A 23,383-nucleotide genomic window follows, 5' to 3' on the forward strand; every position below is an offset into this window, starting at 1 on the left:
CAGTTTCCCTCATGTCCCAAGGGTCTGGGATTCCTCAGGGCTGGCCTTGGCAGTAAAGAGTGAATCAGAGCAGGCATTAGTTAGTGCTTATGAAGCTCTTGAGAGCAGAGGATACTGTGTGGAATTTGCTGCTTTATGAACCAACCACATGGTTAAGTTACCACTGATTACATGTAGGAGGGTTGCTCTCAAACAACAAAAATTTAATTATAACACACCTACTTAGTATTCAGAGAGGAGGACTTTTGTAGGGAAATTCAGATTTCATTGAGTTCCACTGTGCCAGATCAGCTGTTTTTTGAGGACAAATAAAAACAGTTACGTAAAGTTCAGCTTGCCTGCTGATGAAACCAGGCTGTAAACTTCATCACACTGGACACACTTTCATGTAAAGCGTATCTCTGGTAGTGTTTAATGGTGCTTCAAGTAGCCAAAAAATACAGCATAAAGCCCTGTTAGCCGTATACATGTTCAGTTCACCTTTCTCTTAGAGTGCTGTTGCCGTACGTAGAGTTCTGTCTTTCTACTTATGTTCATGTAAACTCTGAGTTCACTCCTCAGGCTTTGATATTCTGAAATAGACTCACACCATTAGTGCCCTGTTTCACTCATTTTGCAAGTCCCATGGCTTTTTTAATATTCATATTGGCTTTAAAGTAGGTCAAATGAAATTATGTTAAGACCATCTCTAATGTAATAAAGCAAAACAAAACAAAAACCAGGAAAAGTTAACTTAACCATGGCCAAAACCCTTACCTGACTATCAATGATGCATTTTTATCTATTTATTTATTTATTTAGCTTTTTTTTTTTTTTTTTAGCTATATTTATTTAGCTATTTCTTGCCTGAAGTGTTTTATTTTATTTTATTGGCAATGTTTCACTTGCTTTAACTGATTATTTTGATATAGATGCTGAAATTTTACTTCTGTACAATCTAAAAATTTGTTTTCCTATATTTTGGACATCATAATCAAAGAAGAAAGGTGGATTACTGATTCTTCTGAGCATGGCAAGTGTATGACTTTGCATGTACATATTCACGGAACTGATGCTGAAAGGCCTTTTTATAACCCTAATGGTACGTGTGAACTACGTGTCTCCCCATGTGTCAAGTGATTTAAATGGCTCTGCAGCACCACAGGCACTTGGCATTTCTCAGACTCAGATTTCTCTTGGTTATTCAGGAAGCTTCTGGCCAGAGGTAATTTCTGAATGGTATCAGAGGTAATTTCTGAACGCCCCGAGGTGGAGAGAAATGGAGATAGTTGGGATATGTGCCACAAGGAAGTATTTCTTGATGTTGATTGTATCCTTATTCTGAGTAGTCTACAGTTTTATACCATGAATGACTTCAAGCAGGCAGTTTTTGATAATACTTGTGTTATCTGGATAAAGATAGCAGAGGCATATGAAAAAAGTGACAAGGAGATTGCTTCTTGAAGACACATTTGTATTTTCTCTGCACTGTACCTAGCTACAGTGCCGTGTATAGAATTTAGGTCTATTTTGTGGATAGAGCTATAATTTAAGGGATAAAAATGTTTCCCTTTCATCCCATAATATGGGCTGGTGTCACATCAGATAGCTTCATCTTCCATGAGAGCTTCATAGGGTGTAAGACAGACACTAACGCACTGGGAGAAGATGAGTGAAGACTGCAGTAAGATTCTTGGAAAAGGAAGCAACATAATTGCATTCTGTCCAAATTAAAAAAAAAAATAAATAAAAATCTAAGCATGTTAATATGTAGGGTAGAGAGTGTTGCTTCTGCTGTGGATGAATGAGATTTAGGAAAGGATGTAGGTGGGGTAGTTTGGACTAAGTGAAACTGAGGAATTACCTTTTGGCAGGAACTTCTGGTCACTCTGAAGTTAACTTTGTCTCCAAAACTCTTCATATAGGCAGATCTGTCACAGAAGCCTGTGTCTTTTTTGCAGTCATTCCAGCTGAAGTAAAAGATGCCAGAAATTCCATTTCATAGACGTGAAAAATGTACCACACTATTCCACTGAGGTCAAGAGAGTGAAACCAAGGCTTCTCCAGGCAATTGGCTTCTTCTTTAGAAGAAAAACACAAGGAAGCTGTTGAGAACGGAGCTTCAATCAGGTATGCACAAAGAAAAGGGGAGAACGAGTAAGATAGGAGTAGCAGCTAAATATATGCTCAATAAACCAATGGAAACTAATGGAAAGCCAATATAGCCCGGAGGAGGTTGCACTGGCAGATGGTGGAATGATGGATTCCACAAAACAGTCTTTGATGGATGTTTTTGTTGTTAAGAATGACATTTTTATCTCAATGGAGTTCATTAAGTAGGTAAGAACTCAGGTCTTTGCCCATGCTTTGAGCAGGTGAAATGGCTTGATGATTTCTGGGGTTCCTTTCCAGCCTCAGTTCTTTTGTGATTCTGTGAAGATTTGCAGATTTATAGTCAGAAGTTGTGGCACTGGATAACTTTTAAAAACAGTTTAGAAAAGTCCTTAGTTATCCGAAAGCAAGAGAACATTTTGTCCTAAAGCCTCCTCACACCTATTGTGTGTGATGTCAAAGTGGTCCAAACTATTTGCATACGAATGAGATCTGGTTTATCCTTTGTACCTTTTGTCATCTGCAAACCTTTATTTTTTTTCAACTTCAGGTAATCAGATAAAAATGTTGAGCATTATGAAGTTTGCAGGAATTGATCAGAAATGCACTTGATTTCTTTTTTTTTGTTACACCTTAAGGCTCAGTTTTTAATCTATTGTGTGCTTGTATTGTTGTAGGTATGAACAAAAATGTTGTGTGCTATGAAATCAGTATCTTACATATTTTTTTTCTTCTCTTGACCCTATCAGCCTTACGATTCAGATTTTTAACCTAATCCTGAATTATTTTAAGACCTTTATTTGGTACATCCATGACCAATACTAATTAATTATATTTTAATTTTCTTGCTAAATTCTACATTACAATTATTTAGACTTTATTATTTTTTTTTTTTTAGTACTAATGCAGTGTTAGCTTTCTTACAATCTTCTAATACTTTCCAACCATTTAAAGGCTCACTGAAAGGAAAATTAATCGTTCATAGTGTGACTTATCCAGCTTCCTAAATTCTTGGATGTCGTTTATCTGATCTGCAGGTTTAAAAAATGTAGCTTGATGATTTTTTAACATTTTCTTAGGTACTGCTGGATTGCAAGGTATTTTCACAATGTGACTACACAGCCTAGGCGTCATTTAAGAAATGTGACAAAATAACTATTAAACATTTTTTTAAAAATGTTTTTTGTTATTACTGATTCTGGTATTTCAATTTAGAAAGGGTCCAGTAACACAGTGGAAATTAAAAGATCTTTGTTGTTTTTCAGAACAAACTCCTTTCCATTGCCCTCAGTTAAACTACCTACATGGACTTCCCTACCCCCTGTGTTTGTTTGCTTTTCTTATCAACCTCTCATAGTTTATAACTCCTGGTTTTACAGACACTATTAAGAAAAGTCTCCCATTCTGCCATCTGAGCTAGCTGTTTCAGTTCCCCTCTCTGGCTGTGGCTCAGTGAGCAGCAGAGCCAGGCTTATGATGCGTTGCAGCTGAAAGGGGAGATCTCACTCCCTGCCCCTTCTCTGCTTTTGGGTGGGGAAATGCCCGTGTGCAGTGTTAGCCACACCATGCTGCTGGCTGGTTCAGCTGGATAACCTACCAACAATCTCCCTCTCTTCTTTGTTTCCCTCTCCTGGGTTTGCATTATGTTTGGTTGGTGATTTAAGTTGACTCATAGGCCAATACGATGCATGCCAGAGCTGGTGCAAGGTGTGGTGGGTGAAGTGGACGAGTGTGGTGTCCGTCTTTTGGCACTGCCAGGATGTTGAACTGGCCCATCGTGAAGCTGTAGTCTAAGCCAGTTTAGTTGTTAATTACTCTAGACCTTTCAATCATGGGACTGCTGCTTTATAAGGATCAGTAAAATCTAAAAGTTGACCTTTTAAAGTACTACCTGTCCGTAATATTAGTTTGGATTGATTATAAATAACGAACACAAATAATGGTGACTTGGTTGTCAGAACTATTTGCTTGTGCCATCCAGCCAGGCAGCTTAAGATGAGGTATAGCGTATGATTCTGATGGCTACATCAAATGGTGTTCTCTTTTTCTTTCTTTCCATGACCTTCATGCTCCTGTCTCCCGTTTTGAGCTCAGTTTGGGGCACCATAAATTAATGTGCATACTTCACAGCTTCAGTGAAGAGGACAAAACTGACAACGGATATTGCTGGATGCATGAGCAAGATCTAAAGATTAGACCCAGATGCTGAAATAATGGCTGGCAGACTTCTGTGAATAGTGGAAAAGGTGAACTTTTGGATGCTGCTCCTGCAATGTCTTGGTACAGGCACACATTCACCTTTCTGATGACTTGAATAGGAGGTGTGGTGAATCTTTGTTCAGAATGATTCCTTAAGGGTAAAATTCAGCACATTTTTTGTTTAAAAACTAGTGTTGAGGTTAGAGTCACACGTTTAAGAAACAAGACATGTTTGGAAGGCTTTTGTTCAACCTGTGGCAAACAGTGACTTTTCCTAATCATTTTTTGCTAATCAGCAGTAACACTGGGACAGCCTTAGTAACTCTGTATCATTGATGACTATCGATATAACCCAGCAATGACAGTAGTGGGGAGGGGAAAGGAAGGCAGTGGAGGCTATGGATATTATATAAAGGTTGTATCAATTTGCAAAGCAGGAGGGGGGAATCAGCAATTGCAAAAATCAGCTGCTTCATTTAACAACAGTGAAGAAAGAACTGAGCAGAAGTGAGCCATCACTGAATGCATAGCCACTGATAGCTTGCTGGAGCAGAAATGAGACCTTCAGGAAGGGAGATCAGGCAATGCTAAGAGGAAGAGTTGAACTGTTACCATAATTGTGAAGTTGGCGTAATTTATGACATGATTATTATCCTGTTTTGTTGTTGTGTTTTAAATATCTGAGTTCTAAGAATAAAAAAATGCCAAGTCACATAACAAGGCTTTTAGCAAGAAATACATCTGAGACACTGGCAAACAAAATGATTCCTTAGGTTATAGTAATTGAAACAGTCATCCCAAATTAAGAGAGATATAATGGATTCAAACTGAAGTGAAAGCAAATATAGGAAATGCACCATTTGAATATTAAATTCTTAATAAGTAATTCAGGAATTGCCTCTTGTTTCTAAGATTATTCTTTACAGGCGGGATGATATCTATTGGTATTGAGTTAACTAAGGAAGAACTTAAAAATCAACACATCAGTAAACACAGAGGTCACACAGTGTTGAGAAGGAATACGTAGTAGTGTAATAATATGCACAGCTGAAGATAAAAATCAGGTTTTCAGTTAAGAGGCCTGGTAATCAGTCCAATCAAGGGCACTACACAGTAAGTATGCTATTTGCTGCTTTAGTACCTTGGACTGTTTTTAGCTTACTCTATCCTTACAGGAATTTCTGATTTTTTTTCTTGCATGCTCTAAAGTAAACTTGCCCTTTCATGGCAACTGAAATGGAAACCAATTATCTAGCAATTCCAAGAAAACAAAAGGTATGCAGATATTAAGATGCCTATCTTAAGCTTCTCAAACATGCAAGACTTGAAACGTAATGCTTTTTGGCATGATGCAAGACCTTCCTGGCTAGTTGGATGGCAAAAACCACTACACTTGTAACTTCCATGCTGTTCTAGTTGATAATCAAATAATTCATCTGCTTCAAATGCACTACCTAAATATTATTTGGCAGTGGTAGAGGTAGACAATTATCCCTGAAAAACTATCTGATAATACACTTAGATAATGACAAACCAGCTCGAGCAGTATAAATCCAGTTTGTAGGAGCTGTGAGCAGTACCTGGGCACTGGCTTACAATAACAAGTCAAATGTTAACAGAAGTGCCAGGGCAGCGATCTCCAGCACTTTGGGCTAAATGACTGCTGGAAGGACTGAGCAGAGCTGAACCCTTTCACATCCCTAACCAATAACAGAGGATGCTGGGTGAGTAGCAAGGAAATGGCTTATGAGCCCTCCTTGCCACAGTCCATTCTTTTGCCTTTGCTGAAGACAAGAGTCCTGGGCTAGACGGACCACTTGGTCTGGCCACAGGGCAGTGGCCAAAGGGCACTTGCATTCTTCATTCCTGCCTTGCAGCAGAAGATAGCAATCAAACCCCACCCTTGGACTATTATTTGCCAGCATGACAAGAATGGTACTTACTGAAATGATATCCAGCCAGCTGAGAAAGTCAATTCAATAAGTCATTACTTATTAAACTACACAGACTGTGGGACTAGTGGGGAAGAAACAGACACAAGCATACATTTGTTCAGCTTCAACCTTTGTTCCTGTGCTTGAAGCTTTGAGGGGTTATCTATTCTCAGACTGTGGAAGTAGTAGTACTTGAATTGCCTGCTGTTATGACTGGGGAAATGTAAGTCAGAAAGAATTCTGTTAGCCTCGCCGTGGACTTTTTTCCTGTGCACTCAACAAAATATATGCTTATTAGGGAAGTTAGGGAATGTATAGCATTTTATGGCACTATTTAGAGACAGCAGCTACAAGTTAACTCATCTCTACAAAGTCAAGATCTTTCTGACAAACGTATCTGCAGTTTTGTCTGATCTTAATTAGTTAAATACATCAATTTAGTAAAGGCAGAAGACATTGTAGACATCTTCCCAAGCATTCCAGTTTCGTAAAGATGTAACTCTGCAGAAATCATCTTTCCATCTTTTTTGTGTTGTTTTAAAGTACAGAAAATAGATCATACATTATCTCTACTACTTATTACTTGCAAATCAATTAACACTTCACAAACATGTAATACAGGCATATTTTTGTTCTATTATCGTATTGTACCTCTCTGGCTTTGAGTGCAAAAGTATAAGCAAGATAAATCAGTATTTAAATTATATATTACATGTTTATTATGGGTGCAACATTTTTTAAACTTACATTTTATGAAAAATCAGAAGTATTTACAATTTTCGCAAGATAAACTTGTATGCTCTAATTTACAGTCTGACGTAGTAACAATTCATAAAAATTCAGATCCTTTAGAGTTGTGTTTACAAATTATTTTTTTAGGAGGCAGCTACAAAGGATATTGCTGTATACACAAGCAAGAACCAGCTTGCTACTTTTTTTCTTCTTTTTTTTTTTTTTTCATCAGACAGCTACATGTATTTTTTACATTGTTTTTGAATTTCTTTACAAAAAGTCTACATAAACTTGTATGGCTTCAAAATTGTAACCTGCACCCAATGCAAATGTATGTATAATCACCTGAATGAAGACTAGTTTAAAAGTGCTGAAACATAACTACTTCATTTAACTTAGAATTGAAAGTAACGGTTGATTAAAAACAGCTATACAGTTTTGGGTTTTCACTAATAAAACATATTAATGTTAAAGAGCATTTGATTGCAAAGCAGATTACAATTAAGATTCCAGTAAATTGACTGTACCATTTTATGTGAGTTAGAAATTCATCATTCAGTAAGATCATCAAATTAGAAGCCAGATATACTCTTCCAATCACGTCTAAAGTACAGTATCCCCATAATGCTAATAATGGAAATCTCATCTGCAAAAGTGTATAGTATACCCCAGAATTTATGTAGCCTCTGCAAAGCTTAATTTACTGTAAAGCTTCAGCAGTCCAATTTATTACCGGTTCTGCATGAATTAGTTCTAGCAAGTTTTATTGTTTTAATATACAATTTAAAATAGATACTGGTATTGTGAATGGTCATATAAAATCCCCACTTGCACGTTATTAAATTATTTTGCTCCAATACTTTTGATTTCTGTATTGAAAAAAACACTTGATAATAAAAACACATAAAATATTTTCTAAATTAGAAATTTACTTTAAAAATGTTACTAATGTGTCACTTCCCTGTGCTTAGGCTGTATACGAAAGAGTAGATGACAAATATTAAAATTGGTGGTTACAGATAAAATTTAAGCTAATAAAAAGGGCAGTACTTGTCATACTGCTGCCATAAAATACCCTTCTGAAATGCTATTCCTCCCAAGGTATTATGTTTACATTCACTTCATACAATTCCAAAAGCACTTAAATTCCAAAGACGTGCAATCAAAGTGAAGGGAAATGCTGTCTGTGTGCTGTTATAATCCTCAGTGATTTTTCAGGATTCTCATCTTTGGTGACATTAAATTTTCTGTATCGAAGTTTCAATGTCCTGCATGATGCATCTCCCTTTACTATGGCTGCATGTATTGCAATTACCCCATGAGGAAGTAATCCAGTATTTTAAACCTCTTTTAAAACAACCTCCAGTTTTTGCAGATCTCCCTTTTAAATCCCAGTCAAAGGAATTTTTATAAAGTTGTATGTCTTATAAAAACAGTATGCTTTCTTTATGAAGGGCCAAACTTTGAAAAAGGAAGTGAGGCACATGAATAACAAACTGGATAGGCACAGGTTTCTTTTAAAGGCACAAATGTTATGCAATTCATATAAAAATAAATTAAATCTACAGCATTAATTCAAACAATCACAACGCCCATAAAATTTACTAACTGCAGAAGTAAATCTCTTCTGTCTTTTGCAATTTTATAACACATTGCACTTCGGAAAAAAAAGAACAAACACCTATATAAAACAACTTAGATGTTAATAATATATGATACATGGGAATCAAGTTACATTTTTATACACCTCTAACTCAAATGGTTTATGGCATGAGTGGATGGAAAAACTACATGAGTTTGCCTTTGTTTTCTTTAAAAACTGGCAATTAAAGAATCTGATATTACTTATGGAAAGCTCAAATATTTCTTACTTTCCTACGTTTTAAGGTTTAATGCTTACCGTATAACATACAATTTCATACTTTCATTACAACTATTGATTACCATTTTGACTTCTATATAAATTTACTTAAATTTTAACAAATTTTCCCCAATATTGCAGTTGATCATTTACAGACAGTGTTGAAGTTAAGTTCAGTGCTATTAAAGTAATAAAAAGTTTGCAAAATGACTTTCAAAAGTGCATTTTCTGTTCTGTAGTTCAGCCTCAAAGTAGGTCAACATTTAAAAAAAATTAATGCATGTTAAAATAGTGTTTGAGAAGTAGAGGGGGCAGAGTGAGCTTCTTGCACTCCTTTGATCCAATGACTTTCACAGGTTCATCAGCAGTCTGCCATATACCGTCCTGAAAAATAAAGGTAGTTTTTTTTGCATTCAGTAGGTAAAATAGATTTTGTCAGTATTTTCCTGTAAGCAGTTTAACTAACTATGGAAAAACAAAAGAAATGCGAAACAACTTTCAGACGTGTTTTAAGGAAACATCATTATGCATCAGTTGTTTAACAGTTTCATAATCCATAATTTAGCACTACAGAATACACATCATATATTAATTTCAGTACATAACCATTTCAACATCTTACCAGTGGCAAATCTCTTCTTAAGTAGGGAAAGCCGATAGCCAGTGCCTACTAGCTCTACATCTACTCCTGAAAGGGTGCTTCCTTCACTTATGAATTGCACTGCAAGTGTTGCTGGTTTACTGGGTCCTTCTGAAAGTTCAAATTTTGCCCTGAGGGATCCAGAACCTATAAAAAACAGTAATGTACCAAGAGGAAAAAAAACCCATCTCATTCTTCTAACATAGACAAGATCTAATTAAATACATTTCCCAAAAAACTTTAATTGATTTTTCATAGACATTGGTGAAGCTCACTTCAGTGCCATTACAAAATAGCAATAGTTCAAAGTTATTTTAAATACACCTCTGTAGCTAGTGCAAGGCATTAAAAAAACATGCTACTTCTCCCTTTTTCTAGTTCTTTAACATTTTCTTGTTCTTGCACTGTCTAGCGGGAAAATAATGAGATTTAAATAATAAATAATGCAATAGTAAAAGTCAAGTCCCTTTACTTGCTTAAAATAACTTGCTATTCCTAGTCAATAGGAATGGCTAATTGATGAGGAGAGCTAGTAACTTGATAAATTTGCCATAAAGTCCACTCCATTTCTTTATTACGTATGTCATAGTTTGGGTAAATGGATTCTCATATTCAAGAGCTTTGAAAGTCAGTTGTGTTTTACCTCTGTGATTCACCCCTCATCTAACGTGCTGGATTGTACAAAAAGCACATTTTACCACCCTGTGCACCGGAATAAACAGACTTCAAGGCATTCACCCTAATATGAAGTTTTTCTGTAACTTCTATTGTTCCTATAAATGTAAGCCTGGCATAGTATTACTTCCTCGTAAACACTGGATTGTGAGTATTAAGTATTTGCACTCAAGAAATAGGGAAACAAAGATGGTGGGAAGACCAGGGAATATAACAGAACCAGTGGGATATGCAGAAGTCTACTGGACACACACAAGATGTGATCTGCATTACTAGCAGTCCATTTCATGCCACTCTGCAGGTGTGCAGTAGTTTTTCATCTGGCTGCATTCATGTTTTAGTATGGCTTTTTTTTCTTTTAAAAGAAAATATAGTTTAGAAAAAAAAAAGAAAAGAGACAGCTATCCCTACATAATCAAAATGGAAGACGAATGGCAAAGAACTGTGAGGTCAGTGAATGGTAAAGTACACCAGACTACAGCAACAACCTCTGTCAGATCAACGTCCCTCAGATTTTGTTCAAATGACCACCACAACTTTGCAGCCTTTACACCAATTGAAGAGGGCTTCCCTTTCCAGGCTTATAGTTCCTATATGAAATCAGACATATTTACAGGAAAATCTATGCTTTCATAATGCTCTTCACTAAATTCTTAACAGGACTAGAGGCTCTTCCAAGGGCCACAAGGCCATTTTTTACATAGACGCTTTGTGGATGAGATGCTTCCCTTTTGCCCCTACTTTTCTAATTCAGAAAAAACATTCCAACTACAAAGTCTTCAAGGACTGTGACATCAATTGGACTTCAGGGAAAGGCAGCTGTGTGGAGGATACCTACTGACACCTCACAAAATGCCACATAACCTACCACTCTGAGCAGATGCACAGAGTCTTTTTTTTTTTCTCAGAGCTGTATGCAAAAATAAAGACCCTCAAAATGCTGGTCAGGAATCATCTAGAGTTGAGCCTGTTTCAGCACAGCATTTTTCTAATTTTTTTTTTCAGTTCTTCCACTCTTGCTACTGTATCTCAATTGTCAATGTGTGGCAAAACGTAAGAGAGTGAGAGATCCTTTTTCTTCGAATAATTGCTCATTTTCAAATAGCATTTGTAATAGCATATGTAATGATTTCCTTACTAAATCTAAACTCTATTTCAGAGCTGGTAACTGCTTTTAAGGGGGTTCGCTATTTTTCCTTTTAAAATTAAATTATTTGTGCTGGTTTCAGATGGGGTAGCGTTAATTTTGTTCCTAGCAGCTCATATGATGCTGTGTTTTGAATTTAGGATGAGAATAATGTGGTTAACATGTAGATATTTCAGTTGTTGCTGAGCAGTGCTTATGCTAAGTCAAAGCCTTTTCAGCTTCTCATGCTGCCCTGCCAGCCACTGGTAAACAGGATACAGCATGAGATGAAGTGTATACACGCATGAGGGTGCAGAGGCTAAAATGATTACATTTTTATTGTTACCATTTTTCTGTAGAAGAAAACAAAACAAAAAAAATCAACTTGCCTCCATTCTCAGACTTCTCTGAAATGCTAGATATTTTCCAACAAGCTTTCATCTGGTCTGCATTCCTGTAAGAGAAAGTTACAGGTTAGTTACAAGCATCAATTTTTAGATAATTATTTCTGTAAGTTTACACTAGTACTTTAAAAGATTATGCACATAAAAACTACATCTCTAAATGGATATTTATGAAAATGCTTGATTATTTTGTATAAGTTTGTGGAAAACTATACAAAGCAAACAAATGCACTGAACCTGAGTTTGCAGCAGAGCTCATGTGTACATGACCTCTTTATACAGATTACACTGTCCTATGCCTAGGTTGACAACTCAAAAATATTTGTCTTTGAAGGGCAAAGACAGGCCAAACACACTGGAAATGGTTTTAAAGATGAGTTTTTATGCTTGATGGTGATAGTATGAATGGGAACAATGCTGATTGCTCTCTCCTATGTGAGACTCTTGGCTGTGTAAATTTTATTCCATTTCTATTCTAATAAAACTATAGCATGCAAAAGTGGCATGTGGTTTAAGTTTATGATACACAGTTTAACTTCTGATTATATACAGGGACAGAAAAGAAAAAGGCACTGAAAAATGGGGTCTCTAAATTGATAAGACATTTCGATATTGAGCACTTTGCAGCTGTTCCATCATAGGAAAATCAACAAAATAACGCTCTGAGTGGCATGAAATGCTGACAGGTGTGAAATTGTCTTTGACATCGGCATAGCAGGAATGAAATGTTCACATAAGCAGCACAGATGATACCAGTCATTTGCCAGAGACAGAATTAAAAAACTGTTATTAAAAATAAAAATAAAAAAGCACAATGGGCCATTACCCAACCCAGTAGACCAAAAATGTAGCATGACAAACACTACAACTGTATTTATTTTTTATCAACTTGCAAAGCTTAAAATTCTAGCTTTGGGTGGTTGCTTAGTTGAAAGGCAGAATAGCTGGGATTGAACCCCTTACTCTGATGAATCTGCTGTGAAACTGTCACTAAGTGTTGAATCTTCCTAGCTAGCACTAAAGATGTTCCTGTTTTTACTTAGTTTTCACTATGAAAGTGTTTTGTGGAAGAATCCTGGACTGGGAGAAACCGATCATGTTGTGCAGGCAGGATACTGAATCTGCTCCAGTAGAAAAAGCTTAAGATGATCTGATTACAAGTTTTGATCCCTTGAAATAGAAAATCTAGAAAGATTCAGTCTTGACAGATTTTTTTTCCACTTAAAATGATTCTGTATTATCACATTGTCCAATCAACACATTTAAGAGGATCGCCTCCTGAAACATCAAAACCTGCATGATAAGTATATCAAACTTATTCTTCTTCTGAACCTTGCTTTATAGGAAGGTTAACAAAGTTTGGCATTCTTTTCTCTCTTAATCTTCACGTTTTCCTCAGTTATAAAGACCCTCTTGACCCCCTTGGAAGTAAACATCCTGGAATTAAATTACACCTGGGGGAGTAATTTAATGTTACCAAACCACAGGTGCAGTGGTTGAATTTTGGTCACCTTTCACTCATGGATGTACTTCTCTGCCTTTTCCTACCACTTATCTGAGGCTTATGTCTCACTTTCAAGTGCTGCTGTAAATGGCCTGCAGGCTTAGGAGGTGGTGGCAGGTAGCTGCGAGTCAGGTGATAATTGTGACAACTCTCGAATTGAGAGACAATGCTGCATGGCTTATAAAGTACTCTTCTATCTAGTGAGTTATCTTTTAAAACAATTTAAATCAGATGCTAACTTTTAAATTAAAATAATCAAGAAGGATAAATCTGTATGTTGCAAGGAACAATGATCAGAGGATACAAATATACTGACGTATGTGGAACCTGAGTGTGACACTAACGTTATGGAATCAGGAGTGGAAGTTGTAGTATATAAATTATGTATTTATATAATGTTTTTTTAACCATTAAGAGATTCTGGTTGCAAATCATGTTATTAAGAATAACTATGCTGTCTATTTGACCAAAAGAAAACATTAGAAATTTCATGAAGACCTGTATACAGCTGGAATGGCTTAATATAGTTTCATTTTAGTCTGTACGAATTGGCTGTGCTTGGTCTATTTTGGACCAGAAAATGTCCTATGCACATTACTAAGAGAAAAAAAATTCAACCATTTCTTCCAATAAAATATTTTAGGCTATGACCCTAATGAATACAATGAGATGAACTTGAAATAATAGAAAGAAAAGTATTAATGTTACCATTTTGCAGGTGGAAGTGACTGCATGTTTGTTACTCCTCCATCTACTGGTACTACAACCTGTACATTAGACAGCATACTAGGCACATTCATCGACTCTGGATTGTATTTATAATCCACTCTCACATCAGTAGTGCTAGCATTACATTTCCAGTAAGTTGCAAGATTCAAGGGAGTGGACTGGATGCCATTTGAAGATACCTGTAAAAAAAAAAAACAACCAAACAAAAAAACACATTGAAAGCTGCTTAATTACAATATCTACCCTTCTGGGCAGAATTATGGAATGATGGTAATGAGTATAACCATAAGTTCTGACAAAAGATCAGAAGAACAATCAACCTCTGAGCCTTTAATCTCAGAATTCTAAAGATTGTTGCAGCCTACAGTAATTGCCATTCTTTTAATTTTAAAATAAATTATTTTTAAAAGATGGTTTAGACTCTCTATGGCCCATGAGACTTTCTCCTGTTCTGCCTTTCTGCAGTCCAAATAATTTTGTTTTAGTCTTGTTCTCTAACTCACAGAAATAAGTTACCAGAGCAAACATCCTTACCAATTGTGTAAGTTCACATCAGTTCAGCTCCCCAAGCAGCAAAAGGAAATACCTGTCATTGGATAGGCAGACAGCAAAACAGTTCTTACATACTAAAAGCATTGTTTTCCTGGTGTAGGAGAGCTGGAAGCTTCTGCTTCTGTGGTTAAGATCATGCTGCTGCCCTGCTGCATACCCCTACCGCCTTCCTTATCTGCCTGAGGAACCTTCTATTTCCCTGTGCCCTATCTTGCCTTTCCTTGGCAACTCAGGGCTCTTTCCATCTGCCATGGCTACGGCATGCCAATGTCTCACTTTTCCCCAGTGGTAAAGGCCTCACAACTCCTCTTTCCACAGTGCTCATTTCTGCAATCCAAAGAACAGTTCTGTTCCTTCAATCTTAGGGTTTCTGTGAATCTTCTTCTGTTCTGTGAATCTAACATTCTTTTTATAGATTCAGCATGGCAATATTTTGAACTATACTGAGAGGATGTGGAAAACTACGCCGGTATTAATAGCTGCATTGGTAGGCCTAGGAAATCCTTGTTCTCCCGTTCAGATGAATGTGTCATTTCTGTATATTTCCATTAAGGTCTTCGGTTGACAGTGAGAACATCCCACAGAATCACAGAGTGGATGCAGTTGGAGAGGACCTCTGGAGGTCATCTGGTCCAACGCCCTGCTCAAACAGGGCCACCAAGAGTCAGTAAGACCAGGACCATGTCCAGACAGATTTGCAGTATCTCCACGGAGGAAGACTCCACAGCCTCTCTGGGCAATTCATGCCACTGCTTGGTCACCCTCACAGTAAGAGGGTTTCCCAATGTTCAGGTGACACCTCCTGTGCTTTCAGTTTGTTTCCACTGCCTCTTGTCCTGTCACTGGGCACCACTAAAAAGAGCCTGTCTCCATCCTCTTTGCACTCTCCCTTCAGGTGTTTGTAGACATTGATAAGATCTCCCCCACCCCCATCTTCTGTAGGCTGAAGAATGAATCCCAGCTGTCTCAGCCTTTTGTCACAGGAGAGATCCTCCAAGTCCCTTCTTTGAGCCATCTTTGTGGCCCTTTGCTGGACTCTCAAGTGCATGCATGTCCCTCTTATACTGAGGAGCCCAGAACCAGACTCTGGCTGTGGCCTCACCAGCTCACCAGGGAAGGATCACCTCACTCAAGCTGCTGGCTACAGTCCTCCAAATGCAACCCAGGATACCATCAGCCTTCTTTTCTGCAAGGCATGCTGCTGGCTCATGCTCAGCTGTGTCCACCAAGATCCCTGTTTTTTTTTCCAACAAACTGCTTTCCAGCTGGGTAGCTCCATCATGTCCTGGTGCCTGGGGTTATTTCCCTCCCAGGTGCAGGATTTTGCACTTCTCTGTTAAACTTCATGAGGTTCCTGTCATCCCTTTTCTTCAGCCAGCTGCTCTAAATGGCAGCACAACCCTTTGACCTATTAGCCACTCCTTCCAGCTTTGTGTCATCTGCAAACTTGCGACAGCAAAATCTTCCCCATCCTCCAGATCATGAATGAAGATCTAAAGCAAGGCTGGTCCAGTAGTGACCCCTGGGATACTCCAACTGGACTTTGCACTACAGATAACCACCTTTGGGGCCTGGCTGTTAGCCAGTTTTCGAACCACCTTACTGTCTGCTCATCCAGCTCCTCCATGATGATCTTAAGGGAGACTACTGAAGTCCAGGCGGACCATATCTACTGTTCTTTCCTCATCTACTAAGCCAGCTGTTTCATCACAGAAGGCTATCAAGTAAGGGGAAGCATGACTTCCCCTTACTGAATCCATACTGACTACTCCTGATGACTTTCTTGTCCTCTGTGTGCCTAGAATGGTTTCCAGGAGAAGTTGTTCCATATTTTCTGAGGGGTCAGAACATCACTCGCTCTCTTATATTACACCTGATCAGCTACAGCATCCAAAATTAATTAATTACAAAAGCAAATCAATTGAATTACAAACTCAAACAAACAAATACCTGAAAAATGCCTAAATTAATGGAAAACTTAAGACTTTGCTAACAAGTACCTAAAGAAACAGTGTTCAAAGTTTTCACACTTGGAGTAAGGTGTGAGCGAGCTGAAACACGTCATGAATTCAAGGGAATCCAAGGGAATGACATGAAGGCATAACAGCAATGCACTCAGCCTGGGCAGACCCTATGGATTGGAAACAGTGACATATCCAGAATTGATATGGATGCAGGGTGACAGTTCATCTGTATGCTATCAGGCAAAGAACAACTCTTATAAATTCTGTGTAGATTAGACATCAGCCAGAGTTCATTAAAAAATTCCAAAGGGAAAAATGTGTTTACCTGATACTTTAAAACATCCACATTATAATAGGATGCAGATGGATTCTGCTCTGATAACTTCTTGAGGTAGACAGTTATAGCTTGCATGTTCATCCAAAAATCCCTAGTACTGGAATCACTTTGCGACTGATCACTACAAAGAAAAAGAAAGGTAGGACTGAGAATGCAACACTGAGTGTTCTTTTTGGGATGTCTGATAATTAAGACTTGATCCTTTCCCTTCGTCAAGCAAGAGTTTGTTATAATGCTTTATGACACATAATTATACCTTTTTAATATTAAGGAAAACTATCAGCTTGTTGTATCTAGTAAAATTATCCTTCCATTCAAGGAACAGTGAGTTTTCAGCACTGACAACTGACACCACAAGATTTAATTTGGGATTTTATATTTAATAAACTCAATATTATCAGGTGCCATGAGGATGTGCATGAGGTCGGGATACAAAGAGTCATTGAAAAGGAATGGTATCCAATTTGGAGTTAGACCTAAAATCATAATTAAGTTTGGTTATATTATAGCATCACTAAGATTTCTGCTATACGTGTGTTACTATACTTTCACATCTGCAGAAAGCATAAGCTTTCTAATTTTTTCCACTAAAAACAATTTTCAATTATAAAGAATTGCCTTTTAGGTACTTATAGTTACATTTAATCTATGAAGTAATTTATTATTCAACTCTCTATGTAGTTAAGAGCAAACAGGACTGCACAATCAAAATGCTGGTCTGGAGCTACTGGAGCATGAAAAGCTGTTTTGAAGGTCAAGAATATTTTCAGTTCTGGTTGCATCATGTTTATTTTGAATAAGGATGAAATTTTTAAGAATACTGATTCAGAAACAAAATACAAATCATTTATCAATCAAAAAGCTTCTCTGAAGCTCTGTGGATACAGTGAGGACCTGCATCCATTTGCTAAGCAGGCCTGCAGAATGTGTGTGCAAAGCAAAAGCTAAAAATGCGCATCTGGACCACAGTAAATATTACTGCAATGGTTTGAATCTAATCACACTATCTGTTCGGACTTTGATTCTCAAAATAGTATTGTAATTCATGCTGCATCCATTTTTAGTAAAATATGGATGAACACTTACTTTTCATGTCAAAAAGCAGCAAATACATTTTTTACACTGAAACATTACGTATGAACAATCACAATGAAATTAAATGTGAAAGAATGGATGCATATGTTTTGTTTCAATTATTTCAGTAATTTTTAAAAATGTACCATCTAGAAGTGATTAACAGGTTTTCAAATAATTTCTCCTCTAAATGGAACAAATAATTACAGCTTTTACAAAATGTCCTTTTTTTTTTTTGAAAAGAAGTCAAAATGCTGTGAACAATTATTCTACTCAATCACCAGCCTTTTTTCTTAAGAATTCTCCAAAGCATGCTGCTATACACTTGATATATATATAGTCACATAATGACTTGAATATATTGTAGAAACAATACAGCTTAAAAATACAGTATTAACCAACAAATGATGTTAGGCATACCTCCTACTATTTGTCTTCCACTTAAAGCCACTGTTTCATCATTTAATCATACCACTGTTACTACATAAATAAATTTGTATGACAATATAAGAATTTCTTAGTTTTGATATGTAATTTTTCTTTATATCTTTTTTCTTCATAACTAGTTAGATGGTTCATATAGTTTGATTGGGAAAAAATATTTTTTTCAAATAGTTTGTTAAACCATTTCATGTATAAAACACATGCAAAAACATAGCTACCTTTGCAAAGTACTTCTTATGGCTCTTGTTTTATTTAGCATAAGTTTCAGTACCTGACTGAGATTTTTAACGGTGGCAGTAGAAAGAAACTGAGCTAAACAAAATTAGTTCATATAATTAAACTATGTTTAAGCAAATCAACAAGATGGCAGAGAACTCCAATTTATGTATAAAACAAGCGGAATTTTAGAAATCACATAGTTTACTATTATATTAAAAAAAAATACAAAACCTGTATACAAGTTGTGCATTTGGAAGAATCTGCTCTAGTTTGCTTGTGTTTTTTACCCTGAAGCAGAGCACAGCTGGAGATGGGTTGCTGGTGAAGACTTTAATAATCCCACTTGGGAATGATACTGTCATATCACCAGTGATCTTCACAATACATCTAGGAGAATGAAAACATCAGTTTTATTGCAACTCATTAACTACATGGTTTTAATTACTGATTTTAAAACAATCACTGTACTTGCACAATCTGATGAGCTGAATTCAAAACAGAAAGTCAATTTTAAATGAGGGTAATGTGGCACTGTAACAATGTACCATCACTTTCAACTTGGAAGTCAGATGAAAGTGAAGAAAAAAGTGTAGCTGGTTAAGCATACAGTAGTCTTGGTGGATATTATTAAGGCTTTGAAAACATGGCACAACTATGCTTAGGCAAGGCCTACTAGCATAGCAAGGGATGTGACAGGGTGAATGAGGTGCTTTATAGAGCTGCACAAATTTACTTGTAGCACCTGGCTGACTATGATAAAAACCTTTCTCATTTTCAATATTTTCACTTAACTTACTTTTGTACAGCAGGGATATATGAGCTCCTAGCAGGATGCAGGACAACAGAGAGCAAAGAGCCACTGTTGTCACTTACACTTGGGGAAAAAAAAAAAAAGTGAAACCCCCTTCTAATGCACATACATTTTCCCCAAAACATTACAAGTATAAACATTGTGGGTTTTTTTTGTTTTTTGTTTTTTTTTAATTGTAACTTATTACATTCAAAACAATTCACTATTTAACTAACTTTGTGGGATCTGCTCCTTTAAAGTAGGCGTTAACAGATTCAGTAAGGGCTACTGCAACAGGCAAGGTGTCCTGGTTTCCAAGGCTGACAGGGCTGGGACCACGTGAAACACCTAGAATACATATAGTGTATAGGTTTAATTTATAAAAGCTTAGCAATAGATTTCAGAATGGTTGACTGTATCTGTCATTTTTACAAGACGTTACTACCATCAAGGTCACAGTAGGGCCTGAAGTAGTACTTGAACAGTTATTAGAAAAATATAAACATAGTACAGTACAATCACACCACCAAAACACTGCTTAGCAGCCTAAGAAAACAGGACTATCAATATGACACGTTGTACATGGACAGACGCAAGGAAATACATATGAGCTAGAGGAATGCTGCATTAAAATGGCTAATGATAACACTAAAGTCAACAGATCCAAAGGACATTGGACATTAACTACAATACTTAAAAAACAACAACAACAACAACCCCTACTGTATGCTTGTTGCATGGAAAAATGTATGATAAAATGGTCAGGGAAATGCAAAGAATTCAGCTACAGTATATATGAACTTAAATGCATATACATTTATATTACTCTACATAAGTGAACTTTTAATGACTTCAGTCAACAAAGGTTAAAAGTTCCAAGCAGAAATTGCTGGAGAAATATTTTGCTATGTTTTCAATTGTTTTTGTAGTAAGGGTTCTGGGAATACCTTGGAGGTACTTGGAAATACACAGCAGTTTGCAAGAAAAATAATTATCAGGCTTGCATCAGCCTTCATAGGTGCTTGTGCATACACAACAGCATTAAAATGCATAGCTACAAAAATCAACTCAGACCTCATGCTATGGCTTTTTAAAATCCATACAACTGAAAAAAAATGGTTGTCATGGGATATTACTTTTATCAGTGTTTTCCAGTGTGTGGCCAGCTACTTAACATAATCCACAATACTGGAACTTTCATCTTTTTTTTATTACTGCAGCTGCATAGTAGAGAGCATCTCTCTAACTTTTTGTACCACTGCTGGAATGGTTTATATCACATAATATATCTATCATAAAGGAGGTACAGTCTTTCTCATGTCATAAGCAAAACGAGAAACTTGAATTTCCTACCATGAAGTAGACAGAAAATGCTTCTGTATAACATTGCTAATGGCAACTAATCTCCTATTTACTTTAAAATAGCAGCTGTACCTTCTGGGCTCTTTCATAAAGAAAAAGGAATTTGAGACCTTGTTCTTCACAGAAGGTCTACTATGTGATTTTATGCTTAAATACAGAGATAAGAGAAAGAAGTATTAACAACAGAACAGTGAAAGACATGAGAGTTGGTCTAATTCTGCTGCTTTCATACCTTGCCCTCCGTCATGATTTCTTGCCTGAGGTATAAAAATGTTCAGAATACTTCTCCATGCTATGAGAAGTATTACTGCAAACTTTAGGCTCTCTTAGATGTATAGTACTGCTCTAGTCACAAGTGTTCAAAAAGAAAAGATTCTTCAATGAAAGAAATGTCATGATGCTGTTTTGTTTGTTTGTTTTAAAATATAAACAGTAGATCATTTTTATTTGTTCTTTACACATAGATCCAGTTTCCAGTGCTGTGTTTCTCTCCATGGAAGCTAGCAATAAAAGCTGTAATTTTCAGTAGTCTTGGGAATGCAGAAATAATGACTTAAAAAAACAAATTGGCATTAAAATTCTGTATTAACAACCAGACCCATTCACAAAATTCTGTCTGATGAAATGTCGAACTCCAGAAGTATTCTCCACCTAAGTCAAAGTATGCACTTGATGGAACAACAAACAACTGCAAAACCCATAAGAGGATTTTATGTCATATTATGTCGGATTATCTACAGATTTATAAATTGTATCTAAATCTTTTCTTTATAAAAGTGTTGCAGGTATCTTTAGAGCGAAATTTTAAAATCAAGAGTAATGTGAATACATAAATTATATTCCTATCAGCAAAAGACAAACATTGATTTCTTCACCAAACAGGGAAATTTATTAGTAACAACAAGGCTACTTTACACTTTTCTGGTAATACCAAAGCAAACAAACATATGTATAAGCATTTCTCTGAGGTGTGTCTTAGGGACTACGACTTATTTCCACAGTTCTCAATCTTCATCGCCCTTTATGATTCATGAAATCGAAGCATTCTCCTTAAAAACTATGAAGTGAAACATATTAAACTGTCTAACCAAACACTAAATGTGATTGTTTTGTTGCCTTGCAGCTGAAAATATAAGCCTAACAATACAATGCACCACTATCCTGCATCGTGGCATTCCATGTCTGCTGCACCTTTTCAGAGGGACAGGATGACACAGAGCTGTGCCAAGGTGGACTTGCTGCATCTCAGACTGCAGCACAGCTCAAGGGTCCAGTTGCAGGATGTTCTGCAGCACCTGCATAGCTGGCTTTGATGTCCTGATCACCGTTAACAGCACGTCAGCTGTGCTGACACACAGTGACACTGACACTGTTGAGGAGGGTGGCAAACTGCTGAATAAAAGCTTGTATTATTGGTCATAAAAAGGCTAAATAAATAACTCAACCAAAGGGTTTCAGTTCAATTCAGAAATAAAGACTCAGGTGATTTTAACATTGGCTAAGCTGTTTTGGTGAAAAAAATATATATATATTTTAAAAGACTATCTTTACTATCTGTATCTTCAAAGCTTCGTATTATATGAATATAAAAAAATGTTTTTACCTACTTGTCTTATGAGAATAAGGACTGTCAGAGTAAGAATGTATTCCCCTTTTTTGAATAAAAGCAGTAAAGCAAAACTAAAGAAGTGAGACCAGGTGTCAGCATGTTTGGAGAAACAGATAGAAGACTATGCTGCAAAGAAGTGGTTAAATAAGTTTTGATGATTTTGGTAACATACAACACATTAAGAAGTTGTACTTTCAAGCTATTTGTATCTGCCAGACACCAGAAATAGCTGGAGAAACTTGTTCCAAAAGAAATACAATTTTATTAGGTGCAGTGCATTAGAACGATTAGTTAACATGTAAGTCTGCTTCTAATACAATACCTGGTGGTGCGTCACAAAGCCTTTCTATTGGATGAAGTGTTCCAATCAAAAGATCATCCTCTATTACATTTAAATGAAACAAGACATTGCAAGAAAACAAAGTATTTCAAGCAAAAACATATGATAATATAATATATATATAAATTCTTTTCAAATGAAAATAAGGCTAAAGCATAAAAGAAACATACAATTAGGCACACCTACAAGTTCACATGGAACAAGACAAGAGTCAGCTCTCCATTTTGCGGAACAAATAGGGTGAGGAAAACACTAGATTGTGCAAAAGCCAAAAGACTACAGACAGTAGTGCAGAGTATCCTCATGCCCCAAAGTCATTCTGCCACCTGCACTGCCCTTCCCATCTCTCCAGGTCTATTTAATTCAAACACACAGTGCAGTGAACTGGCCCTGTTCATTTTTGGTAGGCCAGGTTAACAACCATGTCAAATCTCTGTGGCAGCACACACCTCCTTACCTTCTTCCTCACACACACATGCATACACAGAGAGCTGGAGCTATTGATGCTGCTGCCACCAACTTCTAGTTCCTTGGGACCAGTGCTGAGGCCTGGGGAAGTGAGCCTGGATGGACTTTGACAATCAAAATATCAGTTATCTTTCTATGATGATTCTCAGGGTTTGGGAAAATGGTAGACACTGAACTGTGCCACCACCACAGCAGCTAAAGCTGGTCAGACCTTACTAGCCTACGTCTTACACAGTGAGGAAACAGCTGCATTGCTTTCCATATGGAACTACCCTCTAGAAGCTGTGCAGATACTCTCCTGAAATGCTGAGCCTGGCTGAGAAATTCTT

The 23,383-nt window shown here is 36.8% G+C and overlaps 1 protein-coding gene across 8 annotated transcripts in view; it reads right to left on the minus strand.

The window, feature by feature from the left end:
* Positions 1-6,919: 6,919 nt before the first annotated feature.
* The window catches only part of FCHO2 (FCH and mu domain containing endocytic adaptor 2), an 89,518-nt gene continuing 73,054 nt past the window's right edge, over positions 6,920-23,383 (minus strand). For 7 of the 8 annotated variants that reach the window (XM_038171027.2, XM_038171023.2, XM_072031477.1 and 4 more), the window contains 7 exons: positions 19,512-19,623; positions 18,717-18,872; positions 16,737-16,869; positions 13,875-14,074; positions 11,648-11,712; positions 9,440-9,604; positions 6,920-9,201 (listed from right to left, as the gene is read on the minus strand). In XM_038171027.2, coding sequence (XP_038026955.1) covers positions 9,179-9,201; positions 9,440-9,604; positions 11,648-11,712; positions 13,875-14,074; positions 16,737-16,869; positions 18,717-18,872; positions 19,512-19,623 — 854 coding nt within the window. In that variant the 3' untranslated portion in view covers positions 6,920-9,178. Of the gene's footprint in view, positions 9,202-9,439; positions 9,605-11,647; positions 11,713-13,874; positions 14,075-16,736; positions 16,870-18,716; positions 18,873-19,511; positions 19,624-23,383 lie in introns of those variants that run through there. The other variant, XM_072031479.1, reaches the window with a different exon arrangement.

This window comes from Anas platyrhynchos, chromosome Z (assembly GCF_047663525.1).
Source record: "Anas platyrhynchos isolate ZD024472 breed Pekin duck chromosome Z, IASCAAS_PekinDuck_T2T, whole genome shotgun sequence".
NCBI classification, from domain to species: domain Eukaryota; kingdom Metazoa; phylum Chordata; class Aves; order Anseriformes; family Anatidae; genus Anas; species Anas platyrhynchos.